This window comes from Scomber scombrus, chromosome 4 (assembly GCF_963691925.1).
Source record: "Scomber scombrus chromosome 4, fScoSco1.1, whole genome shotgun sequence".
Classification (NCBI taxonomy): Eukaryota; Metazoa; Chordata; class Actinopteri; order Scombriformes; family Scombridae; genus Scomber; species Scomber scombrus.
In genome coordinates, this window is record NC_084973.1 from 32,765,898 (window position 1) to 32,788,170 (window position 22,273).

The following is a 22,273-nucleotide window of genomic DNA, read 5'->3' on the forward strand; positions in this document are numbered from 1 at the left end:
ACATGCCAGTACTACCATACTTACCCAACAGTCTATAACCTTATCCACATCCACTGTTAGAGTGACTTCAATTCAGGATGTCAGACTGAAGAGTCAATTTTATGACGTTACTATTATAATTTATCCAGTACATGTTGACAATAAGTACACTGAGTGAATTACATTGAGGGACTGATTTAGTTCCTTACTTACCCAACAGTCTATAACCTTATTCACATCCACTGAGTTATACTTTGCCTTAACATCAGGATGTCAGACTGAAGAGTACATTTTATGACATTATTTTCTTACAAACAGCACCAAGAGGAACAGTTGTATTACTATTATCATTTATCCAGTACAGCATTTTGACAATAAGTACACTGAGTAAATTACATTGGAGGGACTGTTTTAGTTATCGTGATACCTACAGGGCTCTGTAGATATGGTATATTGCAAAATGTCAGACAATACCACCCCACATACAAAACTGAATATTTTTCAATATTGTGAGGGTCATTATTTGTAATATATAATTTACTCATTGATGTGTAGGGTATTAAGATTTAACACAGTTTAAACAGCATCTTATATTAAATATTTATCATTATTATATATAGTGAGGTCAGCAAACAGCAACCAAATAAATGAATGACACAAAAAAGCTAAAGACATATAATAAAGCTTCAGTCCAGAGCACCACTTTTATTCCTGAACATTAGAGACATCATCCGGAAGGTGGAGAGGACAGAGAACGAGAGGAAAAAGGCCTTTCTAGTGAGCGGACTCGTCGAATGGCAGTTTCCACATCGTAATGGGAAGATGGTACTGTTCGACATTTACCCCAACCTCATCCTGGAGGAGGCTCTGGAGAACAAAGAGAACATACATAGCTGATGTGAAGTTTAAAAAAGCTGTTTCAGCAAATGGACGTAAAGAGGTGGAGTTGCTTAGAAAAGACCTGAAAGGTGAGTGTTCACATAGTCCTGATTCAACCTGTTTAAACACAAACTTGTTCTTCTGCACAGTGATTGCTTTCTAAAACTAACAAGAGGAATCACTTATTCTATTGTTTTAACAATTTTGGTCCCTTTTATTGGCCAAATTGTTCATTTGGGATTATTTTTTGTTATATGTACCTTCAATGCAGGGACATATAATCTGAGTGATTAAGTTCAACCTCAAAGTAAATAGATGCAGAAACAGTTGGACCTGCACTCACTGTCAGTTTGAGAATACAGTGGAATCCACTGTATGCCCTGGGATAATTGAAATGTTCCAAGTCAGTGTAGCAATTTTGGATGTTTTATCAATAAGCTCTCGTTAATAAAGGGGAACCTACTCCTTCTTTAGGAGGGATTTTTAAATGATTAATTAATTAAGTCTAACAAATCAATACATTTTGATGAATCAGTCAAATTTCTGAATCCGTGGCTCTATGGTTCAATAGATCCCTTGTATCACTTAAAAGAATAGACACACACAATTGAGTGAATATTATGGATTTCATCAACTATACACTAATAATAAATTATGTATAAATAAATTTAATGATGATATAGTGACATAGTACCTTATGTACCTACTAGAACACTGCGCTCCCAGCATGCAGGCCTACTGCTGGTTCCTAGTATCTCTAAAAGTAGAATGGGAGGCAGAGCCTTCAGTTATCAGGCTCCTCTCCTGTGGAACCATCTCCTAGATTTGCTCCGGGGGGCAGACACGCTCTCTATATTTAAGAGTAGGCTTAAAACTTTCCTTTTTGACAAATCTTATAGTTAGGGCCGGCCGGGCTTGTCCTGGACCAGCTCCTAGTTTATGCTGCTATAGGCTTAGACTGCCAGTCCCGGACCTACTAGCTTCAATGTTGATTGCTTCTCTCTCCTCTCTACCCCAACTGGTCAAGGCAGATGTTCTCCCACTGTGAGTCTGGTTCTGAGGTTTCTTCCTGTTAAAAGGGTTTTTTTCTCTCCACTGTCACCAAGTACTGCTCATGTGGGAATGTTGGGTCTCTTTAAAATTAAAATCTGAAGAGTTCGGTTTTGCTCTATGTGTAAAGTGCCTTGAGATGACTTTGTTGTGATATGGCGCTATACAAATAAAGATTGATTGATTGATTGATTGATTGATTGATTGATTGATTGATTGATAGTGAATGATTAATTTAAATGAAGGATATGTAATGGTCAACCTTGCAAAGGTCCTTGTTAATCATGGATAACTGAGCTATGGGAGGCAGCAGTTGAAGCATATGAACGCAAGAGTCATACACATGCAGAACAACGTGGCTGCTCCCGGGAAGTAGGGTTTGTAGCCACGTCGACAACCAGATTTCTAAAGGGAATGGGAGTACGATGGCAGGCCGTCCGACAAGCCATCAGGTCACTTTCAGAAGCAGCAACTGGATTTAGCTGAAGAGAAAGGTTCCCAAATGGGCCGCAACATAACAAGCAAGGGTTGGGAAAAGCGGAGGGAGCACACTTGGGACGCCAGGTGTCACTGTTGAGCCCTCTGGAGGTGTCGGTCTGCCAATGAAACACCAATGAAGTAGGGAACACACCTGATGCTCAGATAAAGTGATTACCTCTATCTCCACTCAGGACATCAACAAAGTGCCGATTAAACTATGGATTGTAATATCAAGTCCTGCAAGCTCAATAAATTGATTTTCAAGATCAAAAAGTATCAAAGAAGTATCAAATAAGTAAAAGTAAACATTTTATAGAAAATCTGGTAAATACCAGTCAGACATATTTTCTGCAAAATGTGTACTTTTAGTGAATTTAGCTTTTAATATTTGTGCGAGTCTGCTTACGATAATAGGATTTACAATGCATGATTTTGTAATGGTGTGTTTTTTACATTGTGGTGTTGACACGTAATCATAACCTAAGTAAAGCTCAGAATACTTCTTCCACCACGACAGGTCAGCAGAGACTGTAATATGTGCCCTGAACATGATCATGGAGCCTCAGGCTGAGTTTCGTTTAAATCGCTTCAGTTATTGATGAAATGAAAGTGAAAGTAAAGAGACTCTCCCTCCGCGGCTGCCTGCCGTCAGTCAGTCAGTGTTTGGACGGGACGGCTGGATGATGGAGGATTCTCTGTGTGCTCCGGTGATCGTGGAGGGAGACTGGACTCCGGATCAGACCAGAGTCCTGAACAACAAACTGCAGCTTTACTTCGGGAGCAAGAGGAAGTCAAACGGGGGAGACTGTGTGGTGCAGCTGGAGGAAGCAGCTCCGAGGGCCGCAGTTTACTTCGGATCAGAGGAGGGTGAGTGTGTGTAGAAAGCTCCAACACAGCGGACAGGTTTACTCACAAATCTGATTTTAATAAAGCTGGAAAGAGTCAAATAGTCCCAAAAAAGTGACACCGAGTTTAAAGACGTTTCTGCAAGTCACGATGGATGAAAACAGAAATTTAAACTGTGACTCGAGTTATTACACAAAGAGTCTGTTCACTGTTCATCGGGACAGTTTAAAGAATGAATTCAGTCCCTTGTTTGGTGTTTTTAAACGGATGAATTATCAGCTGCTTCCAAGATGAGTCACATCTTATGTAGAAATAAATTAACAAATAAAAATGGCTCATGATCAGTGATGGACTGGAAACTAGATTAAATACATACATGCTTTATTATCTTGTTCTGTGTAAGAATCCTGTAGGATTATTATCTTTTGGGAAACTTCTAAATGTTTCTGACGTATGTGATTTCAGTGAGAGAGCGAGTCCTCGCCAGGGATAACCATCAAATCACCTTTGAGAATCAAACCTTCAAGTTACGGCTAGTTTCTGCATCAGTAAGTAGAGTTTAGATTAATAAGAAGGTTTGAAGAGGTTTGTGTATCATTTTAATCAACATGTTAGTCAGATTAAAGGACAGGTTCACCATTTTCAAGCCGATTTAGTCATATCAAGTGGATATCTGCCACATTCAGCAATACTTTTGTCATAATACTCATCTGACCTCCCCAAACACACCTACTGAGTCTGTGTGACTGCTTTAAACTGAGTCACCTGCTGCTTTAGAGCTAAATGTAAATACATTCCTGTTTGTGACGGCAGCAGGAAGTTGGACTTTAACACTGTTCTTCTTCTGCTGTTGCTGTCTGAGTGTAGGTGTGGTTCCTCTATGACACTGATAACCTGACAGACTGGCACAGCAGCCTGGTGCAAACAGATTAATGATGAACTAATGATGATGATATGATGTTTCACTGTGAGGTTTAGGAGACTATAAAAACATCAAGGTGTATAACATGTTAAACTTAAAGGACGAGTTCACATTTCAAAGTGTGTCATAAAATCAACAGTCAGAAGCCCAAATGAACATTAAAGTTGTTTCTCTTGCTCTTGCTGTAATGATTCCTCCTGTTCATACTGACCATTAGAAGATCCCTTCATAATGCACTTACAATGGAAGTGATGGAGGACTAAATCCACAGTCGTCCTTCTGTGTTAACATGTATTTAAAAGTTGATCTGAAGCTTCACCCGTCCAAATGAGATAAATCACATATATTTCAACGTTGCTTCTTTTTAGTACCAAAGTCTTTTTGTTACTATACTTCCAACACAGCTCAACAGGGAAACACTAAGAGGGAATTTGATGCTACAAAGACTGTAAATGTGTCAGATATCACTTGATATGACTAACTCAGACTGATGAAGCTCAATAGAAGCTGATCATATACTTTTAAATGACTGTGTGGAAACACTGTGGCTTTTGTCCTCCATCACCTGTGCATCATTTCAGACACATTTCCCACAAACTGAGCCTATTTGACATCTTCACAAATTAGAACATGTAAAAGTTCAGTTTGTAAAAGTAGATCTTTTTAGAAATAAAAGCTAATTTTAAAATTCTACATAGACTGGGGAAAAAATACTAAGAAATGAAACTAACTGCAGGAGCCTGAGATTAATAGAGTGAGTACAACTTTAACTTTATTTCATTTTATTTATATGAATGTTTTTGATGTAATTCTCAAGAGTTTCAAAGCATTCACCCAACAGTGACACATTTGTCTTTTTGTTTGTCAACTAAATTCAAATGAGTGGATGGAAAAATGTGTTTAATTTAGAAGACCATTCCTGTGTTTTGGTTCTTTTAGCTCATTAAAGGGTTGTGGGTTTCATTCTCTATCAGGTCCATTATAAAACACATTATAAAGAACTTTAAAATAAGATCGGTAATAAAGGAACATTTTTAAAAAGGAAACATTTTATTAAACCTGCAACGATGACCGGAAAATTAATCTGGAAATGTTATGTTAAAGTTATATTTTAAAAATAATCTGCTGGTGAGTTGATCATGAAAATAACTTCTTATTTGAATGTTCTTTATAATGTGTTGTATGATATCTGTGAAATTACTCAGAGAGATACTTTTTTCACACCTTTCTCCATGTCTATGGAAGTACTGCAGGATAAATTGTGGCAAAAGTCCAACTAAACCTTTTACATGTCTTAACTTGAGTACTGTCTGCATGTAAAACAGATTTTTAGACTTTTTTTCCTGTCTCCCATAATCTCATTCTGTGTTTTTTATTGTTCCTCCTCAGACCCCGACAAACAGCGACAATGTCTCAGGTAAAACTCTGTCTGTTACCTGGTTTGATTGTCAGTGTCACATTGATTTACTCTCATCAGATAATGGGCTAGATGCAAGAACATGTTCCTATTTTCTTTCTTAAATGTGTCGTAATTTTTTCGTGAGGTGGACCTTTACGAGCCACGTCGGATTCATCAAACATTCGTATCACCAGGAAACAGTCGTAAATGACCTTCTTCTCAGAAAAAGATAAACAGAAACACATATTATTATTTAGTGGTGGAATTAAAGGTCCAGAGAAAGTCAAAGAATGAGGAAAAATGACTCGTGCTGTGAACGCTGTCTCAGCTGTTGCACCGTCACAGAAATAAAAACAAAAATGATTTAACATGGATTAGATGCCAAAAATATCTCACTAGGGGTGTCATCAGCCCGGGAGCTAAACTATAACATTGATCACCAATATTTCAATTAAATGAATAAAAGTAATTCATAAATAGTCGGTTTTTGTTTTGGAAAAGTAAAAGTTTCAGCCATTAATATTTATATTGTAAGCTTGCATTATATCATAGTTTCAATTGTCAATTTAAATGACTGATATATCTACCTAAATTGTTAAATAGCCTACTACTTTATACTAAATAGCCTTATACTTTTGCAAAAGACTAATGTCATCTTGATTATGGGATGACAACACAGGACAAGCCGGCAGAAGAAGTTGGAGATGTGGGTAACAGTTCAACAGCTCGACCTCTCTGTGTGTTATTTGTGCTGATAAACTAAAATACATTAGGCTACATCACTCCGCAAAGTATAACTATACCGTACCGTGCTTGGCCGTATTGTATCATACAGTGTTGTTTGGTCTTGATACCTATGTGGAAGTGTTATGTGTTCATTAAGTGATTATCATATCCTGCTTATCTATATGATGTCAGCCCCCCCTGAAAAAATTGAGTTCCCCCAAAAGACATTATATCGTTGGCACACTGCCATTAGACAATTAGACAGCAACAAGTCATGTTTTATTGCTTTGGAGAAAGACAGGTTGGTTGTGCACGACAGGTATGACAGGTCTGCACCACTCGTAAATTTTGTTCGTACCTAAGAGAAAATCCAAAATATGAGAAAATTGGTGAATGCGGCAAATCCTCGTAAATCACTCGTACGTGTGATTTAAGAATTAATCTGTGCGTACGAGTGTTTCTTGCATCTGGCCTATTGACATGTATAATCCTGCTAACATAAAATATGGTTGACAAACCTCTTCTAAACATATTTAAAGGAGATATTTGTAATGTTCCCGTTTAACAGCAGAAAGAAATATTCAATTCTAAAAAGTGTTTCCTATTGTCTTTGCTTTGAAATTAGATATTTTAGAAGCAGATGTTTTATTTCTGCTTTGGACGTTCTTGTGTTTCTTTGTGTTCATGTGTAAAGATAATTAAAACTGGACAAGATTATTCTCTTCACTCTTAGATTCAATGTATTTGGGTTGGGGTTATGGTTATATATAAATATGTATCATTCCATATATTCAGACATTCATTCCATATATTCAGGTTTCATTCCATATATTCAGGTTTCATTCCATATATTCAGACATTCATTCCATATATTCAGGTTTCATTCCATATATTCAGACATTCATTCCATATATTCAGACATTCATTCCATATATTCAGGTTTCATTCCATATATTCAGACATTCATTCCATATATTCAGGTTTCATTGCATATATTCAGGTTTCATTCCATATTTCAGGTTTCATTCCATATTTCAGGTTTCATTGCATATATTCAGGTTTCATGCCATATATTCAGGTTTCATTCCATATATTCAGACATTCATTCCATATATTCAGACATTCATCCATATATTCAGGTTTCATTGCATATAATCAGGTTTCATTCCATATATTCAGGTTTCATGCCATATAATCAGGTTTCATTGCATATATTCAGGTTTCATTCCATATATTCAGACATTCATTCCATATATTCAGACATTCATTCCATATATTCAGACATTCATCCATATATTCAGGTTTCATTGCATATATTCAGGTTTCATTCCATATATGCAGGTTTCATTGCATATAATCAGGTTTCATTCCATATTTCAGGTTTCATTCCATATATTCAGGTTTCATTCCATATATGCAGGTTTCATTGCATATATGCAGGTTTCATTGCATATAATCAGGTTTCATTCCATATATTCAGGTTTCATTCCATATATTCAGACATTCATTCCATATATTCAGGTTTCGTTCCATATATTCAGGTTTCATTCCATATATTCAGGTTTCGTTCCATATATTCAGGTTTCATTCCATATATTCAGGTTTCGTTCCATATATTCAGGTTTCATTCCATATATTCAGGTTTCGTTCCATATATTCAGACATTCATTCTATATATTCAGGTTTAATTTCATGTATTCAAGTATTGGGGGGGGGGGGGGGGGGTCAGAAAACCAGTCAGTATCTGGTTTGACCACCATTTGCCTAACCCTAACCCATCTCCTTCGCATAGAGTTGATCAGGTTGTTGATCAAAACTTGTGTTAGGTTAATGGTCCGGTAATGATTTGCTTAACTGAACTGAATCAGCATATTAACTCTGACTGGGTTCGGGTTAGGCTGAGTTTCAATTAAACCTTTTAATACAACACAGTCAGACAGTCTCAAAAACTCTTAATCAGAGCTGTTGCTGTGCGCAAATGCACTACTGCACCCGAGTCGTGCTTCAGCATCAGTTTGGTCTGTAAATACTGAAACAGCACAGCAACTAGTATCTCAAAATACTTCCGATCAACACACAATCATTTTTCTGTACAGCTGATAGCATTAACGGGTCATCAATAGTCTATCTGTATTCATTAGCTGCTGAAACAGCTGGCGCAAGCGGCATATGCTTAACATATGCTTAATAAGCTATAGTTATCGTACTTAATGTGGACGGCCCTTTACTCCTATAATCCTATGCAGATCCAACCTCTCTCTGTATTTTACTGGTGTATAGGACGCACCGGTGTATAAGATGCACCCCACTTTTAAATGAAAACATAATATACTGTATATGCTGTACCAGTCAAAACACTTTCTCACTTTCTCATTGATGTGAATGGGAAGGTGTGTCCAAACTTTTGACTGGTACACACACACACACATATATATATGTATATGTGTATATATATATATATATTGCACAATCACTGACATTTAATGAAAATAATGGTAAAGAAGGCAGATTATGCAGGTTTTTTTTCTCTCCTCGGAATCAGAGTCTGTTTCGGTGGTGTTGGACAACGTCTCGGGCCAAATGCCCAGAAATCTGCTGTTAATGCTGGTGGAGCACATCTCAGGTTTGGACGACAGCAGCTACAGTCTGGAGATCATCTGGGAGACAAACCAAGCTGTGGTCACCTTCAGCAGCCCTGCAGGTAGGAAACTGTCACCAAAACCAGGTTTTTACCAGTTTTGTTTTGAATCTTTCATGCTCTCCTTGAGGTTTGAAATGCAGCTGTATAAGGTTTATAGTTTTGTCTCTTATTGTCAGCGACACTCCAACTCCAAAATATCATGAAGTTATTTGGAAAAACTTAAAGCAGTTAATCCTCAAATCCTCAAATGATGCCAAATCCACCAAAATATCAACTGTCTGATCAAAAGATGAAACGTTTCTCACTTTGAAATGAATACACTGAAAAAAAACTCACATGAAAGTTTTCCATTAACAGTTAAACACAGAGTGCTTTTGTGGATTTGAAAAGTGTCTCAATATTAATATTTTATACTTTCATATGCACAGGAAGCTTTTCAGTTGCAAATGTTAGTGGATCAATGGACTCAATGTTTTATATACTGTAATATATCAGAACTATAATACTATAACTGTAATATCACACTGAAATGTATTAAGTTGGTTTATATTTTTGTATTTTGGGATATTTCACTCCATACAAATTGTAAATAAATGAAGCTCGAAGAAGCTGTTAGAGTCATCTTTTTTTTTTGGCAGATGTGGAGAAGTTCTTCACTGTGAGTCAGAGCAGCCGGAAGCTGGAGAAACTTGAACTGACCGCCCGGCGGCTGGAGGCAGCAAAGAGTGTCCGAGTGGAGGATCTTCCTCCAAATATGGTTAAAGGTACACAAAGTGTTAAAATCAATGTGTCCCCACAAACTAGTCTAGAGCAGTGATAGACAAATAGCCTGTGGACCAAATCCAGCCCTCTAGAAAATATATATGACCCCTCAATGAAAGCTGATATTTTTACTTTATTATTTTTTCCAAAGAAGGTAACAAAATAAAGACAATGTGTAAATCTCAATGAATATTTAACTTCTATACTGTCCCCTCAGCAGAGTTAGGGTTAGTAAAGTACTTCCAATAAACCTACCAGGAATAACATTTCCATATTGTTTAAACTCCACAACTTTATCCTATTCAACCATAACAGATTTATATTCACAGACACTAATAGATGGCTGTTAAAGAGAAATGGTGTGTTCATGCCATTTTTTTCTAAAACAACCATGTAGTGACCAAGTATCTGATAAGATGATCACATTGTGTTGCTTAATCATATTTGTCATGTTCTTTAATCAGTGCAGCCTTTGGTTTAAGTATTCTGCTTATAGCATTTATGCTATTGTAGTTAAAACATTTCTAATTCCTTTCCAGACATGTTGGAGCTGTATTTTGAGAAGAACTGGAGATTGCCAGATTGTATCACCATGATCCCGGATGAACAGGCCGCCATTGTCACTTTCAGTGATTCAAAAGGTTTTATATTTAACTTTACTTCTGATAGAGTGATGACTGTTATTTTAGTGTATTCTAACATTTAAATGTTTAGAAGTAGTAAGTCTCATTAAACTTTGGCCAAAAGTGTGTGGACACCCAAATGCTCCACCTATATATGAGCATAGAAAAGAGGTGATAAGGTCTGGCTTGTAGTTGGTGATCCAGTTTATTTAGAAGGTGTTGGATGGAGTTGAGCTCTGTGCTCTTAGCTCTCTGCAGACCAGTCAAGTTCTTCCAAACCAAACTGGGAAAAGCATTTCTTAATGGAGGTGACTCTGTGCACAGGGACATTGTAATGTTGAAACAGAAAAGACATAAACATACATTTTGTTGTAAAGCACTTTGAGCTGCATTTTATTATTATTACAAACTGTTGAAACAAAGTTAGAAGAAGAGCATTGTTGGAAATATTGGATTCTGTAGAGTAAAGGTTTCCTTTTATTGGACCCAAACAAGGAAAAAAGGCCCAGAAAAGTTTACAAATGTTAGCATAAGTGTGTCTACATACTTTGGGCCTCACAGCTATAGTGACAAACTTAAACTTTGAAACCAACTCAGTATTATTTAAATGCCTTGTAGCTACAAATAGAGCAACCACTTATCTGAGCTTTCTCTCTCTATTCCCTGTGTTGCTGCAGTTGTGGAAAGGATTTGCATAAAAGTAGACTATGAGATGAGATCCATCCCTGTGAAGATTTACCCTTACTACGAGTCTCTGAGCACTGCTTTATACGGCAAAGAACGACCAACATGGAAAATGCCTGAGCCCTTCACAGAGTGTGTTCACCATGCTGTCTGGAAATTCCTCCTAATGAAGAAACTGTTAAAAACCATCAACAGTCAGATGCATCCATATTTCTGCAGTGTAGACTTGGACAACCACAAGGTGAAACTCAGCCCTCTTCCGAGTTTGTTGAGGCAGAAAGATCTGACGGCCAGAGATGTGGATAACTGGATGATTACTGCCCAAAACGCCTTCTGTCAGCAAATGTCTCAGTACATGGCCTTTGAATGTCCAGCAAGCACAGCTGCGTGGAAAGCTGCAGAGAAAGATATACGCTCAGTTGTCAGGGAAGATGCCTACGTAGTGCTTGATGCGTCCAAGGGGATTTTGACCTTTGCTGGCCAGGCTGACAGGATAAAACAAATCAGGGCTCCTGTGGAGAATATCATTCTTAAAGCCATGAGTGGGATTGAACGGCACACAAATGGTGATTCTGAGGAAATTAAATTGTCCCCTGCAATGTTCTACATCCTGAAGCAGGATGGGTTGCAGAAAGCAGCACTGGACATTTCCCCAGAGATGACCCTCTCTTACAATGATAACACACATAAGTTAACCATCTCAGGACTCCCTGCAGAGGTTTTCCAGACAAAATTATGGATCTTAGAAAGAAAAATGCAAATGAGAAAAAAACACCTGGATGTCCACCAAAGTCTTCTTGACTTTCTCAAGAATGTTGATCCCATGGACATGTCCCAGGAACTGTTCGCATCTCAAGGCATCAGTGCTATTTACAGCGTTGAGAGCCAAGGGGTGTTCCTGTTAGGAAGCTCTGACCACGCCCTCAATGACGCACAGAAAAAGATAGAGATGGCTTTGTCTTCTCACACTCTAGATGTTGAAGACCAGGAAGTTCTGAAACTTCCCAACTGGGTTAGCCTGAATCAAAAGCTGTTGGACACCTACAACTCCTCCAGGAAGAGAACAGTAGCCGTTCAGTACCACCCAGAGAGAAGAGACAAAGTAATGGTGGCCGGCTTTCTGAATCCTGTGAAAGAAATCAGCCGCAGTCTGAAGGAATTCATCGTGAACTACTCACACGTTCAAGAAACCTTTCGTGTTGAGTCCTGCGCTGTTGTTCAGTACATGGACAAGAAGAAAACACAAGATTGCTCCAATATTGCCAAAGATAACAGTGTGACAGTCGATTTTGATTCAGAGAGGCCAAGAATTATCATTGCTGGGGCTCGTCTTCATGTTCACAAGGCCAAATCCTGCCTTAAGGAACTGACTAGTGCTCTTTTCACTGACGAGTTCGTTGTGGACAAGCCTGGAGCTAAGAAGTATTTACAGTCTCAAAGAAGCCTGTTCCTGTCTACAGTAATGACAGAGTTCAGCTGTGTGGTGGTGCTGTGTCCAGATAAATTGAATTCAAGGTAAATAGAAAGATAATTTCTTATTGTAATGAACTTTCACTTTTGATTAAAATTACTACAAGAATTCAGAGATGGGAGAATATTTAGGAGCATTTTGCCATTTTGGAGAATCCTCCGGTTAGGTGCTGACGCAGAATCAGATGAAAAGGTGGATATTTTGGAGTCATGTCTCTGCATCCAGTTCAGACATAAATCTAACACATGTTTGGCCAGCTTAGCACAAACACTGATATGAGGAAGACACTGCTAACCCAACGCATTCAAAACAGACCAAAATCACCTTCCAACAAAGGTGTGATGTGATGATATCAAAACAATTTTGTTGCCTTAGGCTTCTTCTTCTTCTCCACATCACTACTAACAAACACTAGCAGACCTGATGTTCACCTGTTAGGAAGAACATGATATATACAATCTTGATGCAGTGATTTTATCCATTATAATGCAGCTCTCTTTTTCAATGAACGTTCGACCAGACACCCGAAAGCTAATATTAATTTAAAAGCCAATGTTAATATAAAGCCATGGCCAGAGTAGCTAGAGTTCAGCAGACAGGAGCCTGGTTCTCTGCTGTGGTTATTCTGCATCTTTTTGACCAGAGGCCAGTACTACGACGCACGTTTAACATACCCAGGGTATCTTTCAGTTACCCGGCTTCACTTAACCAAACATTGGACATCTGGATTATCTGTACTACGAAGCGAGTTATCAACTCTCTCAGTCAACCCTGGGTTTTCCTATCCAGCTACAGCACCGTGACTGTACACAGCTGTAGCCTATGATATGACAGGAAACGGTGAGGCGCACGCGCGGACAAAAGTACGCTTTATGCAGCAAAAAAGTCATATACAATGAGCCGAAACATAAACGAGAACAAGATACCAGCCTTATTCTTTCATGTAGCTTACCTCAGTACTGTATTGCCTGAATATATGTTTGTAGTTCCCATATAATTGCGCATTTTACACACACCATCTTGTCTAATTTAACAGAAAACACTAGAAATGATTTCCAAATATTAAAGTAGTTTAGGGCACAAGGAACAGGTATTAGTGTGACTTAAAATATTCATCAGAGTGGGTATTTTGATAATGAATGAATCATTCTGAATATCTCACATGAGAATAAAATATAGCCTGCATGTCAGACTGTATCTGCTGCTGAAGCAAAGAGAGGAAACGTAGTTAATGACTGAGATCTATCTGATCCAAGTGTTACATTTAGAATCACTGAAGAAAATTAATAGTGTGTGGATTTTTTTAAATAAAAGAGGATCTTTCATTATTTCCAGTGATCATCACAGTTTTTTCATGTTATTCTGAGCTGCAGTGATAAATCGGAGTCTATACTCATCCACAATCAGCTTCACTCTGGAGATAAACTATACTTTGCACAAATAAAATGCAGCTAAAATCATCATTATGTGTTTAATGTAGCTACAGTAATAATGATCTCTGTTTGTTAGAAGCTCTGCTTTAAAACTGGAGTGGAAATAAAAAGCCTCAATGTTTCAAATGACCTATAAAAATCTAGCCAGTCTATATTTATCCTTTTTTGAAAAACTTGTTGCTTTATTGTAAACTCAGGACTTTTGTCCATGTGGGGATCCTGTAGGAATGATGACTCTTTTCGGTGATGTGATTGGTCAGAGGACAGGCTTGGATCATACTCTGGAACATAACCTGCTCCGGAGCAGGTTAGCCGTTCAGCATAAGTTACCATGGTGATTTACCCCGGTAAGAAGTGAACCAGCGTCGTAGGACGGAAAACCCAGGGTTAACCCTGAAGTTACCTCGATAAGAGACAATCCAGCTTCGTATATAATAATAAAACTGTTTATGAAGGCATGAGCTGTGTTCATCAATCAATCAATCAATCAATCAATCAATCAATCAATCTTTATTTGTATAGCGCCAAATCACAAGAAAATCATCTCAAGGCACTTTACACACGAGGAGGAGGAGGAGGACGAGGAGGAGGAGGCCCTTGGGCTAACAGGGGTTATCAGAGCCCCAGAGGACACGCCAAGTATGGAGGGTAGGACTCTTTACGTCTCTCCTTCTTCTGTTTCTCCTTGGTTTTTCTCTCTCTTCAGGAAGGGTATCAAGACCAGGTCCAACATAAATCCTGGTTACAGAGTTGTGTCTGATTAGAACATGTTTTGTTACAGAATAGTGATAGTTTATTCTTAGTCAATCTACATGCTGTATTTCATTGTACAACTACAATTTTTAATTGGCATCAAATGCTTTTGCTGATTATTTATGTCCCATTAATACGATATAAGTAGTTTTATTGTTACTGTTTATCACAATAATGTTTTGCATTATTGTGATGTTTGAAAATGAAGTTAGAAAGCAGTGAGGTCACCAGACCTAGCTGCTCATGTTTGCTGATGTCTTTGCAATCTATGAACAAATGATTCTAAGTTCTGAACAGAAAGTGGGTTTTGTAACTGTATTGTTGGAAAAAAATCACATATTTTTATTTTGGGAACATGTTTGTCAGTGTTTCACCAGAGAGTTCAAAGGTCAGACTGGTCCCAGTCCCAGTCCCAGTCCCAATATTCAACATGAACAGAACACAACAGAGGATTATAACGAGTCCCCAGTTCGTCAATCTCAGAGCCAATCACATCAGACCTCAGGTAAAAAGGCTCCACACCTTTTTTTCAACCTTTATCTCTAATTTTATCAACAAAATAACTGAAATAACACAAAACAGAAACAATCTGTAAATGAGACTTTGAGAATCTGAAATTGGTGATCCTTTTAAAGCATCACATCTGGATGCTACAGTGTTCTATAAACTGCCTGCTATAGTGTATGGATATGTGTAGCTCATCTGTTAGAGCTCAGTTAACAAGCCATCTGTATAACTGTCAAACTCTTTGATGTGGTTGTCTTACCATCCATCTCTACACTGTCACTGTGCCGAAAATCCATGAAATGCATTTTTGTTATCTTAATTAATTCATTAAAGAATATAGTTTTTAGATGGAACTGTCTCTTTTAGGACTGCATCAAACAACACATGTAATTTTTCAGACTAGTAGGTGAGGAACGAAATTAGAGAAGTGTATTAATACAAATTTGGCAAAAATTAGTGGCAACAGTGTGCTTTATCTTGTATAAGTGGACAGTCAGTATTGGTTAGGGCTGAAGACAACATGTTTGAAAATGAAGTTAGAAAGCAGTGAGGTCACCAGACCTTTGTAGCTGCTCATCTTTGCTGATGTCTTTGCAATCTATGAACAAAGGATTCTAAGTTCTGAACAGAAAGTGGGGTTTCTAACTGTATTGTTGGAAAAAATCACATATATATATTTTGGCAACATGTTTGTCAGGGTTTCGCCATAAGACATCTGACTGGTCCGAGGAACGTTCAACATGAAGCGGAGGATTTTAACGAGTCACCGGTTCGTCAATCTCAGAGCCAATCACAACAGCCCTCAGGTAAAAAGGCTCCACACCTTTCTTTCAACCTGTATCTCTAATTTTATCAACAAAATAATTGAAATAACACAAAACAGAAGCAATCTGTAAATAGAAGTTAGAGAATCTGAAATCAGTGTTTAAAACTTGCCAAAACTGACATTTGGAAGCCCATGTTTTTGCAACATAACGATGATTATGGCCTTTAGCACACATTTGTTTTTGCCCGAATAAATACAAGACAGTTTATCTGTAAGTGCTGATATTCTGTTTGTTTTGACATCAACCAACTAAACCAAGTCTACCCTTATTCTTGTTCTTATAATTTGTACCAAATTCTGTAAAATATCATAAAAAATCAGTTAAATAACTACAAATTAAGCCAGTAATAGTAAAACTCTTTTCTAATTCATCTATCCTTCTACTGCGAACAACGTCACATTTCAGTGTCAGTAAGACTCAACAGCATCTTTCATTAGTATTTCAATAATAACAACAATGATAATAATGTGTGATGTTTTTCTTTTTTTCATGATCAGTGATGCAATTATATATTTTTTACACATTTTGTACACACAATAAAATGATTATTAATGAAATAATTGTTTTCCCTTTTTTTGGCACATGAAGGACATTGCAGCGTTCTTTCTCACATAAGCAAACCAAACCAACAAACTGTATTATTTTATGATGTTTCAGACACTCTCACTGCGTTGTCAAACTTTATTGCCGGATCTGGGGAGGAACGCACTAATCATTTGGTTCTGGATGAGGAGGAGTTTGAACCAACAGTATTTCAGCTGTGTGCTGATAACGCCAAGGTTAACATGCATTTATTCACTTTATTTCTTAACTCTTTGTTTTAAAGGGAGAAAGTACACTGATTAAAACCTTGTTTCATCTACATTCAGACAGAAATGTAAAACTAGTTAAGTTATTGAAATATTTCTTGTTTGAACATTTGAAGCAGAGACTTTACGCAGCTTCCAGAAGTCTTTATGTCACAGTAAAGTTGTCAGACTTAGTACCATTGTACCAGTGCAAAGATCAATACCAAACCTGTCTTCACTGACTATACATCTATACCACCTACACTATACCTGACAACCAGATGCTGCAGAGAAGTGCTGGGTGGATGGATATACTGTTGTTTAGCAAAAAGTAGTTTCAGCAACTCTCTTTATGAACACAAATTACACAAAGTCTTTACTGAGCAGAAACAAGATGGACTGTATGGAAGCTTATTGCATTTGCCAATGAAAAAAAATAGGAGGCCATGTGATATAATTATGGTAATTTCATGAAAAGACTTCAAAATTGTGAGAAAAGATTAGAAGATAGAGAATTATAATTTACAATCTGATAACTATGATTATATTTTTTCTCATTGGTGAATTCAATGTGCTTCCATATTATTCTGTATGTTCTGTAACAATGCCTGTTTGCATTCAGACACTTTAACCATTTCCCCGACACTACAGGCTGTGAGTCAGGCTAAGAAGAAAATTGAGGAGCTGATTGTGGCCGAGCAGACGCAGCGAACCATCACCGAACCGTTCATCAGTAAACTGTCTCAGTCTGACATGGAGGAGCTGAATACCCTGCAGAGGAAACTGACTGTCAGCATCCGGCTGGACAGGACGCAGGAGGACCAGGAGCCTAAAATCCACCTGGAGGGCCTGACCAGGGACGTGTTTATGGCTGAGTCTGCAGTGAGGTCAGTAAACAGCAACCAGATTAATTAATGACACAAAAAAGACAAAATCATAAAGTAAAACTTCAGTCCAGAACACCAAATGCTTTTATTACTGTTCTTTTTTTCTTCTGAACATTAGAGACATCATCCGGAAGGTGGAGAGGACGGAGAACAGGAGCAAAAAGGCTGTGCTAATGAGCAGACTCGTCGAATGGCAGTTTCCACATCTTAATGGGACGATGATGCCGTTTGACATTTACACCAACCTCATCCTCGAGGAGGCTCTGGAGAACAAAGAGAAGCATGTGAAAATCAAGATTCATAATGAAACATACACAGCTGATGTGAAGTTTAAAAAAGCTGTTTCAGCAAATGGACGTAAAGAGGTGGAGCTGCTTAGAAAAGACCTGAGAGGTGAGTGTTCACATAGTCCTGATTCAACCTGTTTAAACACAAACTTGTTCTTCTGCACAGTGGTTGCTTTCTAAAACTAACAAGAGGAATCACTTATTCTATAGTTTTAACAATTTTGGTCCCTTTTATTGGTCAAATTATTCATTTGGGATTATTTTTTCTTCAACCTCAAAGTAAATACACTATATTGCCAAAAGTATTCACTCACCCATCCAAATAAATTGAAATCAAGTGTTCCAATCACTTCCATGGCCACAGGTGTATAAAATCAAGCACTGTTTCTACAAACATTTGTGAAAGAATGGGTCACTCTTCTTGTTATTTCAGCAGTTGACGCTGCTCTGCCTGCACATTGGGACGACATGAAAGGCGACCTCCTGAAACTGTTTCTTGTGACTGCTGGATCTAAAGAATACAACGATGTGCAGACGGAATTTACAAAGACTGGCCTCTCTGCAAACATCATCAGCGTATGTTCACTCTCTGATCATCTTAACTGTATACTGATAATTAGGTGATGTTGGCTTATATCACTGCAGTATTATTACTGTCATCTTTTTATACATTCACACAATCAAGATGTATAATTATCTTAAACAAATCATTAGCGTAACTATATGACTGAGAAATACTGGTATAACCACAAAATCATTGTCATTAATATACAGTATATATTTTGTTTAGTATAGATTTTGAAGTATGTATGGATATTTAATTGTTCCACAGCCCTGTATATAGACATCAATAACTTATGAAAACATGAGCAAATAGTCTCTGGTAACATTTACAAAACAAATCCTCCAAAATAAAAAATAAAAAATCATGCCACCGCATTGGTATGAATGATGTCGTTTTGCCTTGAAAATGAACTAGGTGGAGCATCCTGGTAGCTCAATGGTTAGGGTTAGGGTTAACTATGTTTAGGAATAACTGTAAATTCCTGGTTTGATATCAGCCATTAACATTTGTTGCACACTCATCTTTCCCCTTGTTTCCTGTCTGCCACTTCACAATCCTCTATCCAATACAGAAAAAGTGACAAAACAAATCTTAAAAAAAGACACTGAATTACTTGTCTTCATTGTGATGGCAGATTGAACGGGTCCAAAATGAGACACTGTGGCAGAGCTACCAGCTGATGAAGAAACAACTGGAGGCGAAGAATAAACACAAAAACAACGAGAAAATGCTTTTCCACGGCACCGGATCCAACTCCATCGATCTCATCAACAAACAAGGCTTCAACCGCAGCTATGCAGGGCAACATGGTAAACAAAGCCACACACATACCTGTTAAACACTGAGAATATTCTTAGTTAAAATAAACAGTTTAAGATGAATTACTAAATTAGGCTGCATGCAAAGGAAATGGTAAGGGCCTGACTGATGGCTGGGGCCACACAGGGTACCAACCTGCATACCAGGAGGAAACTAATATTCACACACTCATACATACAACGTTGGCGCACACATTGGGAGCAATTTGGGGTTAAGTATAAAAAAATCTAATATTCAGTTTGACTTGTAGCTTAAACACACACTTGATATACTCTGTATCACATATGTTTTAAAAATTGCCCGTCCTATAAAACCCGATAAACTTCGTCAGCTGCTTGTTTTGTTTGGCTGATGAAAACTTTGTTAATCAAAGATCAGTATTTTACATCTCCAAAATCCGTTTCTTGAGAGCAGTGGTTCCCAAACTGACCACAGAGAACGTTTGGCGTTTTTGCTTAAAAAAATTATTGAATCAATCATTTGATTAGTTTCTGTTTTGTTTGTTCTGATTCATTTGCTGTGTGAAGCTTTCACTTAACTTCTAAGCACAGTTAACATCTATCTAAAGTATTTTTCTAAACACTGTCCTCAAGTCTCACAGAGGACAGAAGCTTCCATGTTGCAGTAGTGGCCTTCTTACTGAACTTTAGTGACTGGGAATCATTCATGTATGCCTTTAGGTAATAATGGAGCTTGTTCTTTCTTGTATTTTCTGTAGGTGCGATGTATGGCAATGGATCGTACTTTGCAGTGAACCCTGTCTACTCTGCGCAGGGTTACGCCAGGGCTGATGCCAGAGGGCATAAGCGCATGTACCTGGCCAGGGTTCTGGTTGGAGACTTCGTCCAGGGCCAAGCTGGACTGATCAGCCCGCCCTCCAGAGGCTCTGGGAAGTCAGACCTGTATGACAGCGTCACCGACAACCCTGCAAGACCAACCATGTTCATCATCTTCAATGACATTCAGGCATACCCAGAGTACCTTATCACATTCACATAAACTGCTATTATTCCTCTGTGCAACAACTATCATATATTTTATAGTTTAAATTCACATGAAACTATTTCTACTAATATCAAGCTGCAGTTGCCATTTTCTTGATTTTGTTTCCAAACACTCATGAATAACTGTAGAAGAAACCATCACACTGTATCTGAGTATAAGATTAGTTAGCTGGAAAATGTTTTACTGAAAAATAAAAAGTCAAACATTAAATCCTTGACTATAAATATTTTAACACAGTTTCATTCATCCGGAATTTGTCACTTTTTTTTTCTTGACTGTGGAGACATGGAGCTGTGGAGGACTGTTGGTCTCCACCCACCCACACCTCCCTTGTCCTGACTGTTAGATTTCTTTGGAAATATACAAAACTTTTGAGCCAATTGTGGGTTGAATGAATGAGCATTACCTTTCTGGTATTTTGAGTCATACCAGTGTCACGGCTCTATGGATGGAAATGCTCTGTTGCTCCACCACTTTGACTGAAACATCTCAACAACTATCCCTGATCCAGAACCATCACATGTTCACTAAAGTTTCAAATCTATATTCTTTTGTTGGGCTATTATTTTTTCTGCTGTATACATTAGGAGATGATTATAAGTGTTATTATTTGTGATATATGGTGTGCTAAGTCAAGCTTTATATTTCAGTCTGAACAGCTACTGATCAAATGTTCCTCCACGTGTTTTTCTCAGAAGTGTCAACCAAAGAGTTTGTTTGCAGTTTCTAGTTAGAGTTCCAGCCTGAAAGTTCCTTAATTGAAGAAAAAGGAAGAAGCTAATAATAGAAAGAGGATGAGAAACCACATACGAAAGAATCAAATCACAAAAAGAAATGTCAAAAGTGTGTTGCCCCTGTGTGGTCATGTGTGGGTGTGGCTAATGTCTCTCTACCTTGCAGGTGAAGAGCTGAGGCTGAGGCTCAGGTCACCCGGGCCCAGTGCCTTTTAGTTTATTTGTGACTCCTCTTTTTCATTCATTCAGGCTTTGCTGAGAGCTCAAAACAAAAGGAATAACAGAAAATAATTTTACAAGAAAGAAGTCAGTGGAGACTGCTGATACTAAAGAGAGAAAGTCTCCCCTTTGTTTACTTTAAATGTGTCAAACAGGCTCAAAGTCAGTAAGAAAATCACACATTAAGATTTATTGTCAATTTATGATAAAATAAATGTTTGTCAGCTTAGTCATTAATGAATGCAGTGTGTGAAACATACACAACTGATGTAAAGTTTAAAAAAGCTGTTTCAGCAAATGGACGTAAAGAGGTGGAGCTGCTTAGAAAAGACCTGAAAGGTGAGTGTTCACATAGTGCTGATTCAACCTCTTTAAACACAAACTTGTTCTCCTGCACACCTGACTTGAATGAGCGTAACAAATGAGATCAGGCTAAAGCGGTTTCATAAAGGCTGATCCATGTTCACGTGATCTAATTAATTCAAGACAGGCTCAAGTATTCACACTAATTATGTGTACACGCCATTCACATGCAGCCCATGACGTCGCACACAGATCAAACGGGTTCACAATAACAAAATCCACCACAGCACACACTTCTGCTGGAGACATATGAAGTATTTAAATATATGATCACAAAAAACAATAAATCAAATCCAAGAGAAAAGCTGGCAGGAAATTGCTGATCGATTGAATGGATCTGATCTGTCTCTGAAGTTGTGCTCTTGTTGCAGTGCCCTGCGTACTATGACAGCTCTGTCATGTACAAGCTCCTCAATCAAGGGACACGCCTTCACAAACAGAGAAACAGCGCATGGGCTGAGGTCATTATATAGTCTGGAACTTAATCAATTGAAAGAAAAAGGGAAACGCCTAGACATGCATCCACTAAACACGTCTTTGTTTACTTTTTAGACATTATTTGAAATGTACTTATCAATAACCAATACCTTTTAAAACAGTGCTACCAGCAGTAAAAACAGCAGT

General features: G+C 37.8%; 2 protein-coding genes across 4 annotated transcripts in view; one reads left to right on the forward strand and one right to left on the reverse strand.

Moving 5' to 3' along the window:
• The window catches only part of LOC133979436 (uncharacterized), a 1,726,912-nt gene that overhangs the window by 387,443 nt on the left and 1,317,196 nt on the right, over positions 1-22,273 (reverse strand). The gene's annotated exons all lie outside the window — the stretch shown is intronic.
• On the forward strand, positions 3,063-20,565 carry LOC133978582 (protein mono-ADP-ribosyltransferase PARP14-like). 3 transcript variants are annotated; one of them, XM_062416848.1, is made up of 16 exons: positions 3,063-3,255; positions 3,700-3,782; positions 5,546-5,573; positions 8,824-8,982; positions 9,561-9,686; positions 10,224-10,325; positions 10,985-12,506; positions 14,418-14,543; positions 15,015-15,153; positions 15,853-15,961; positions 16,640-16,761; positions 17,422-17,657; positions 17,776-18,050; positions 18,378-18,520; positions 19,144-19,318; positions 20,047-20,565. In XM_062416848.1, exons 1-16 carry the CDS (start codon positions 3,069-3,071, stop codon positions 20,325-20,327), a joined length of 3,813 nt encoding a protein of 1,270 aa, XP_062272832.1. In that variant the 5' UTR covers positions 3,063-3,068; the 3' UTR covers positions 20,328-20,565. The 3 variants fall into 3 exon arrangements, with proteins under 3 accessions (XP_062272832.1, XP_062272834.1, XP_062272833.1); XM_062416850.1 differs by having other exon boundaries at positions 18,381-18,520; XM_062416849.1 differs by lacking the exon at positions 3,700-3,782 and having other exon boundaries at positions 3,140-3,255.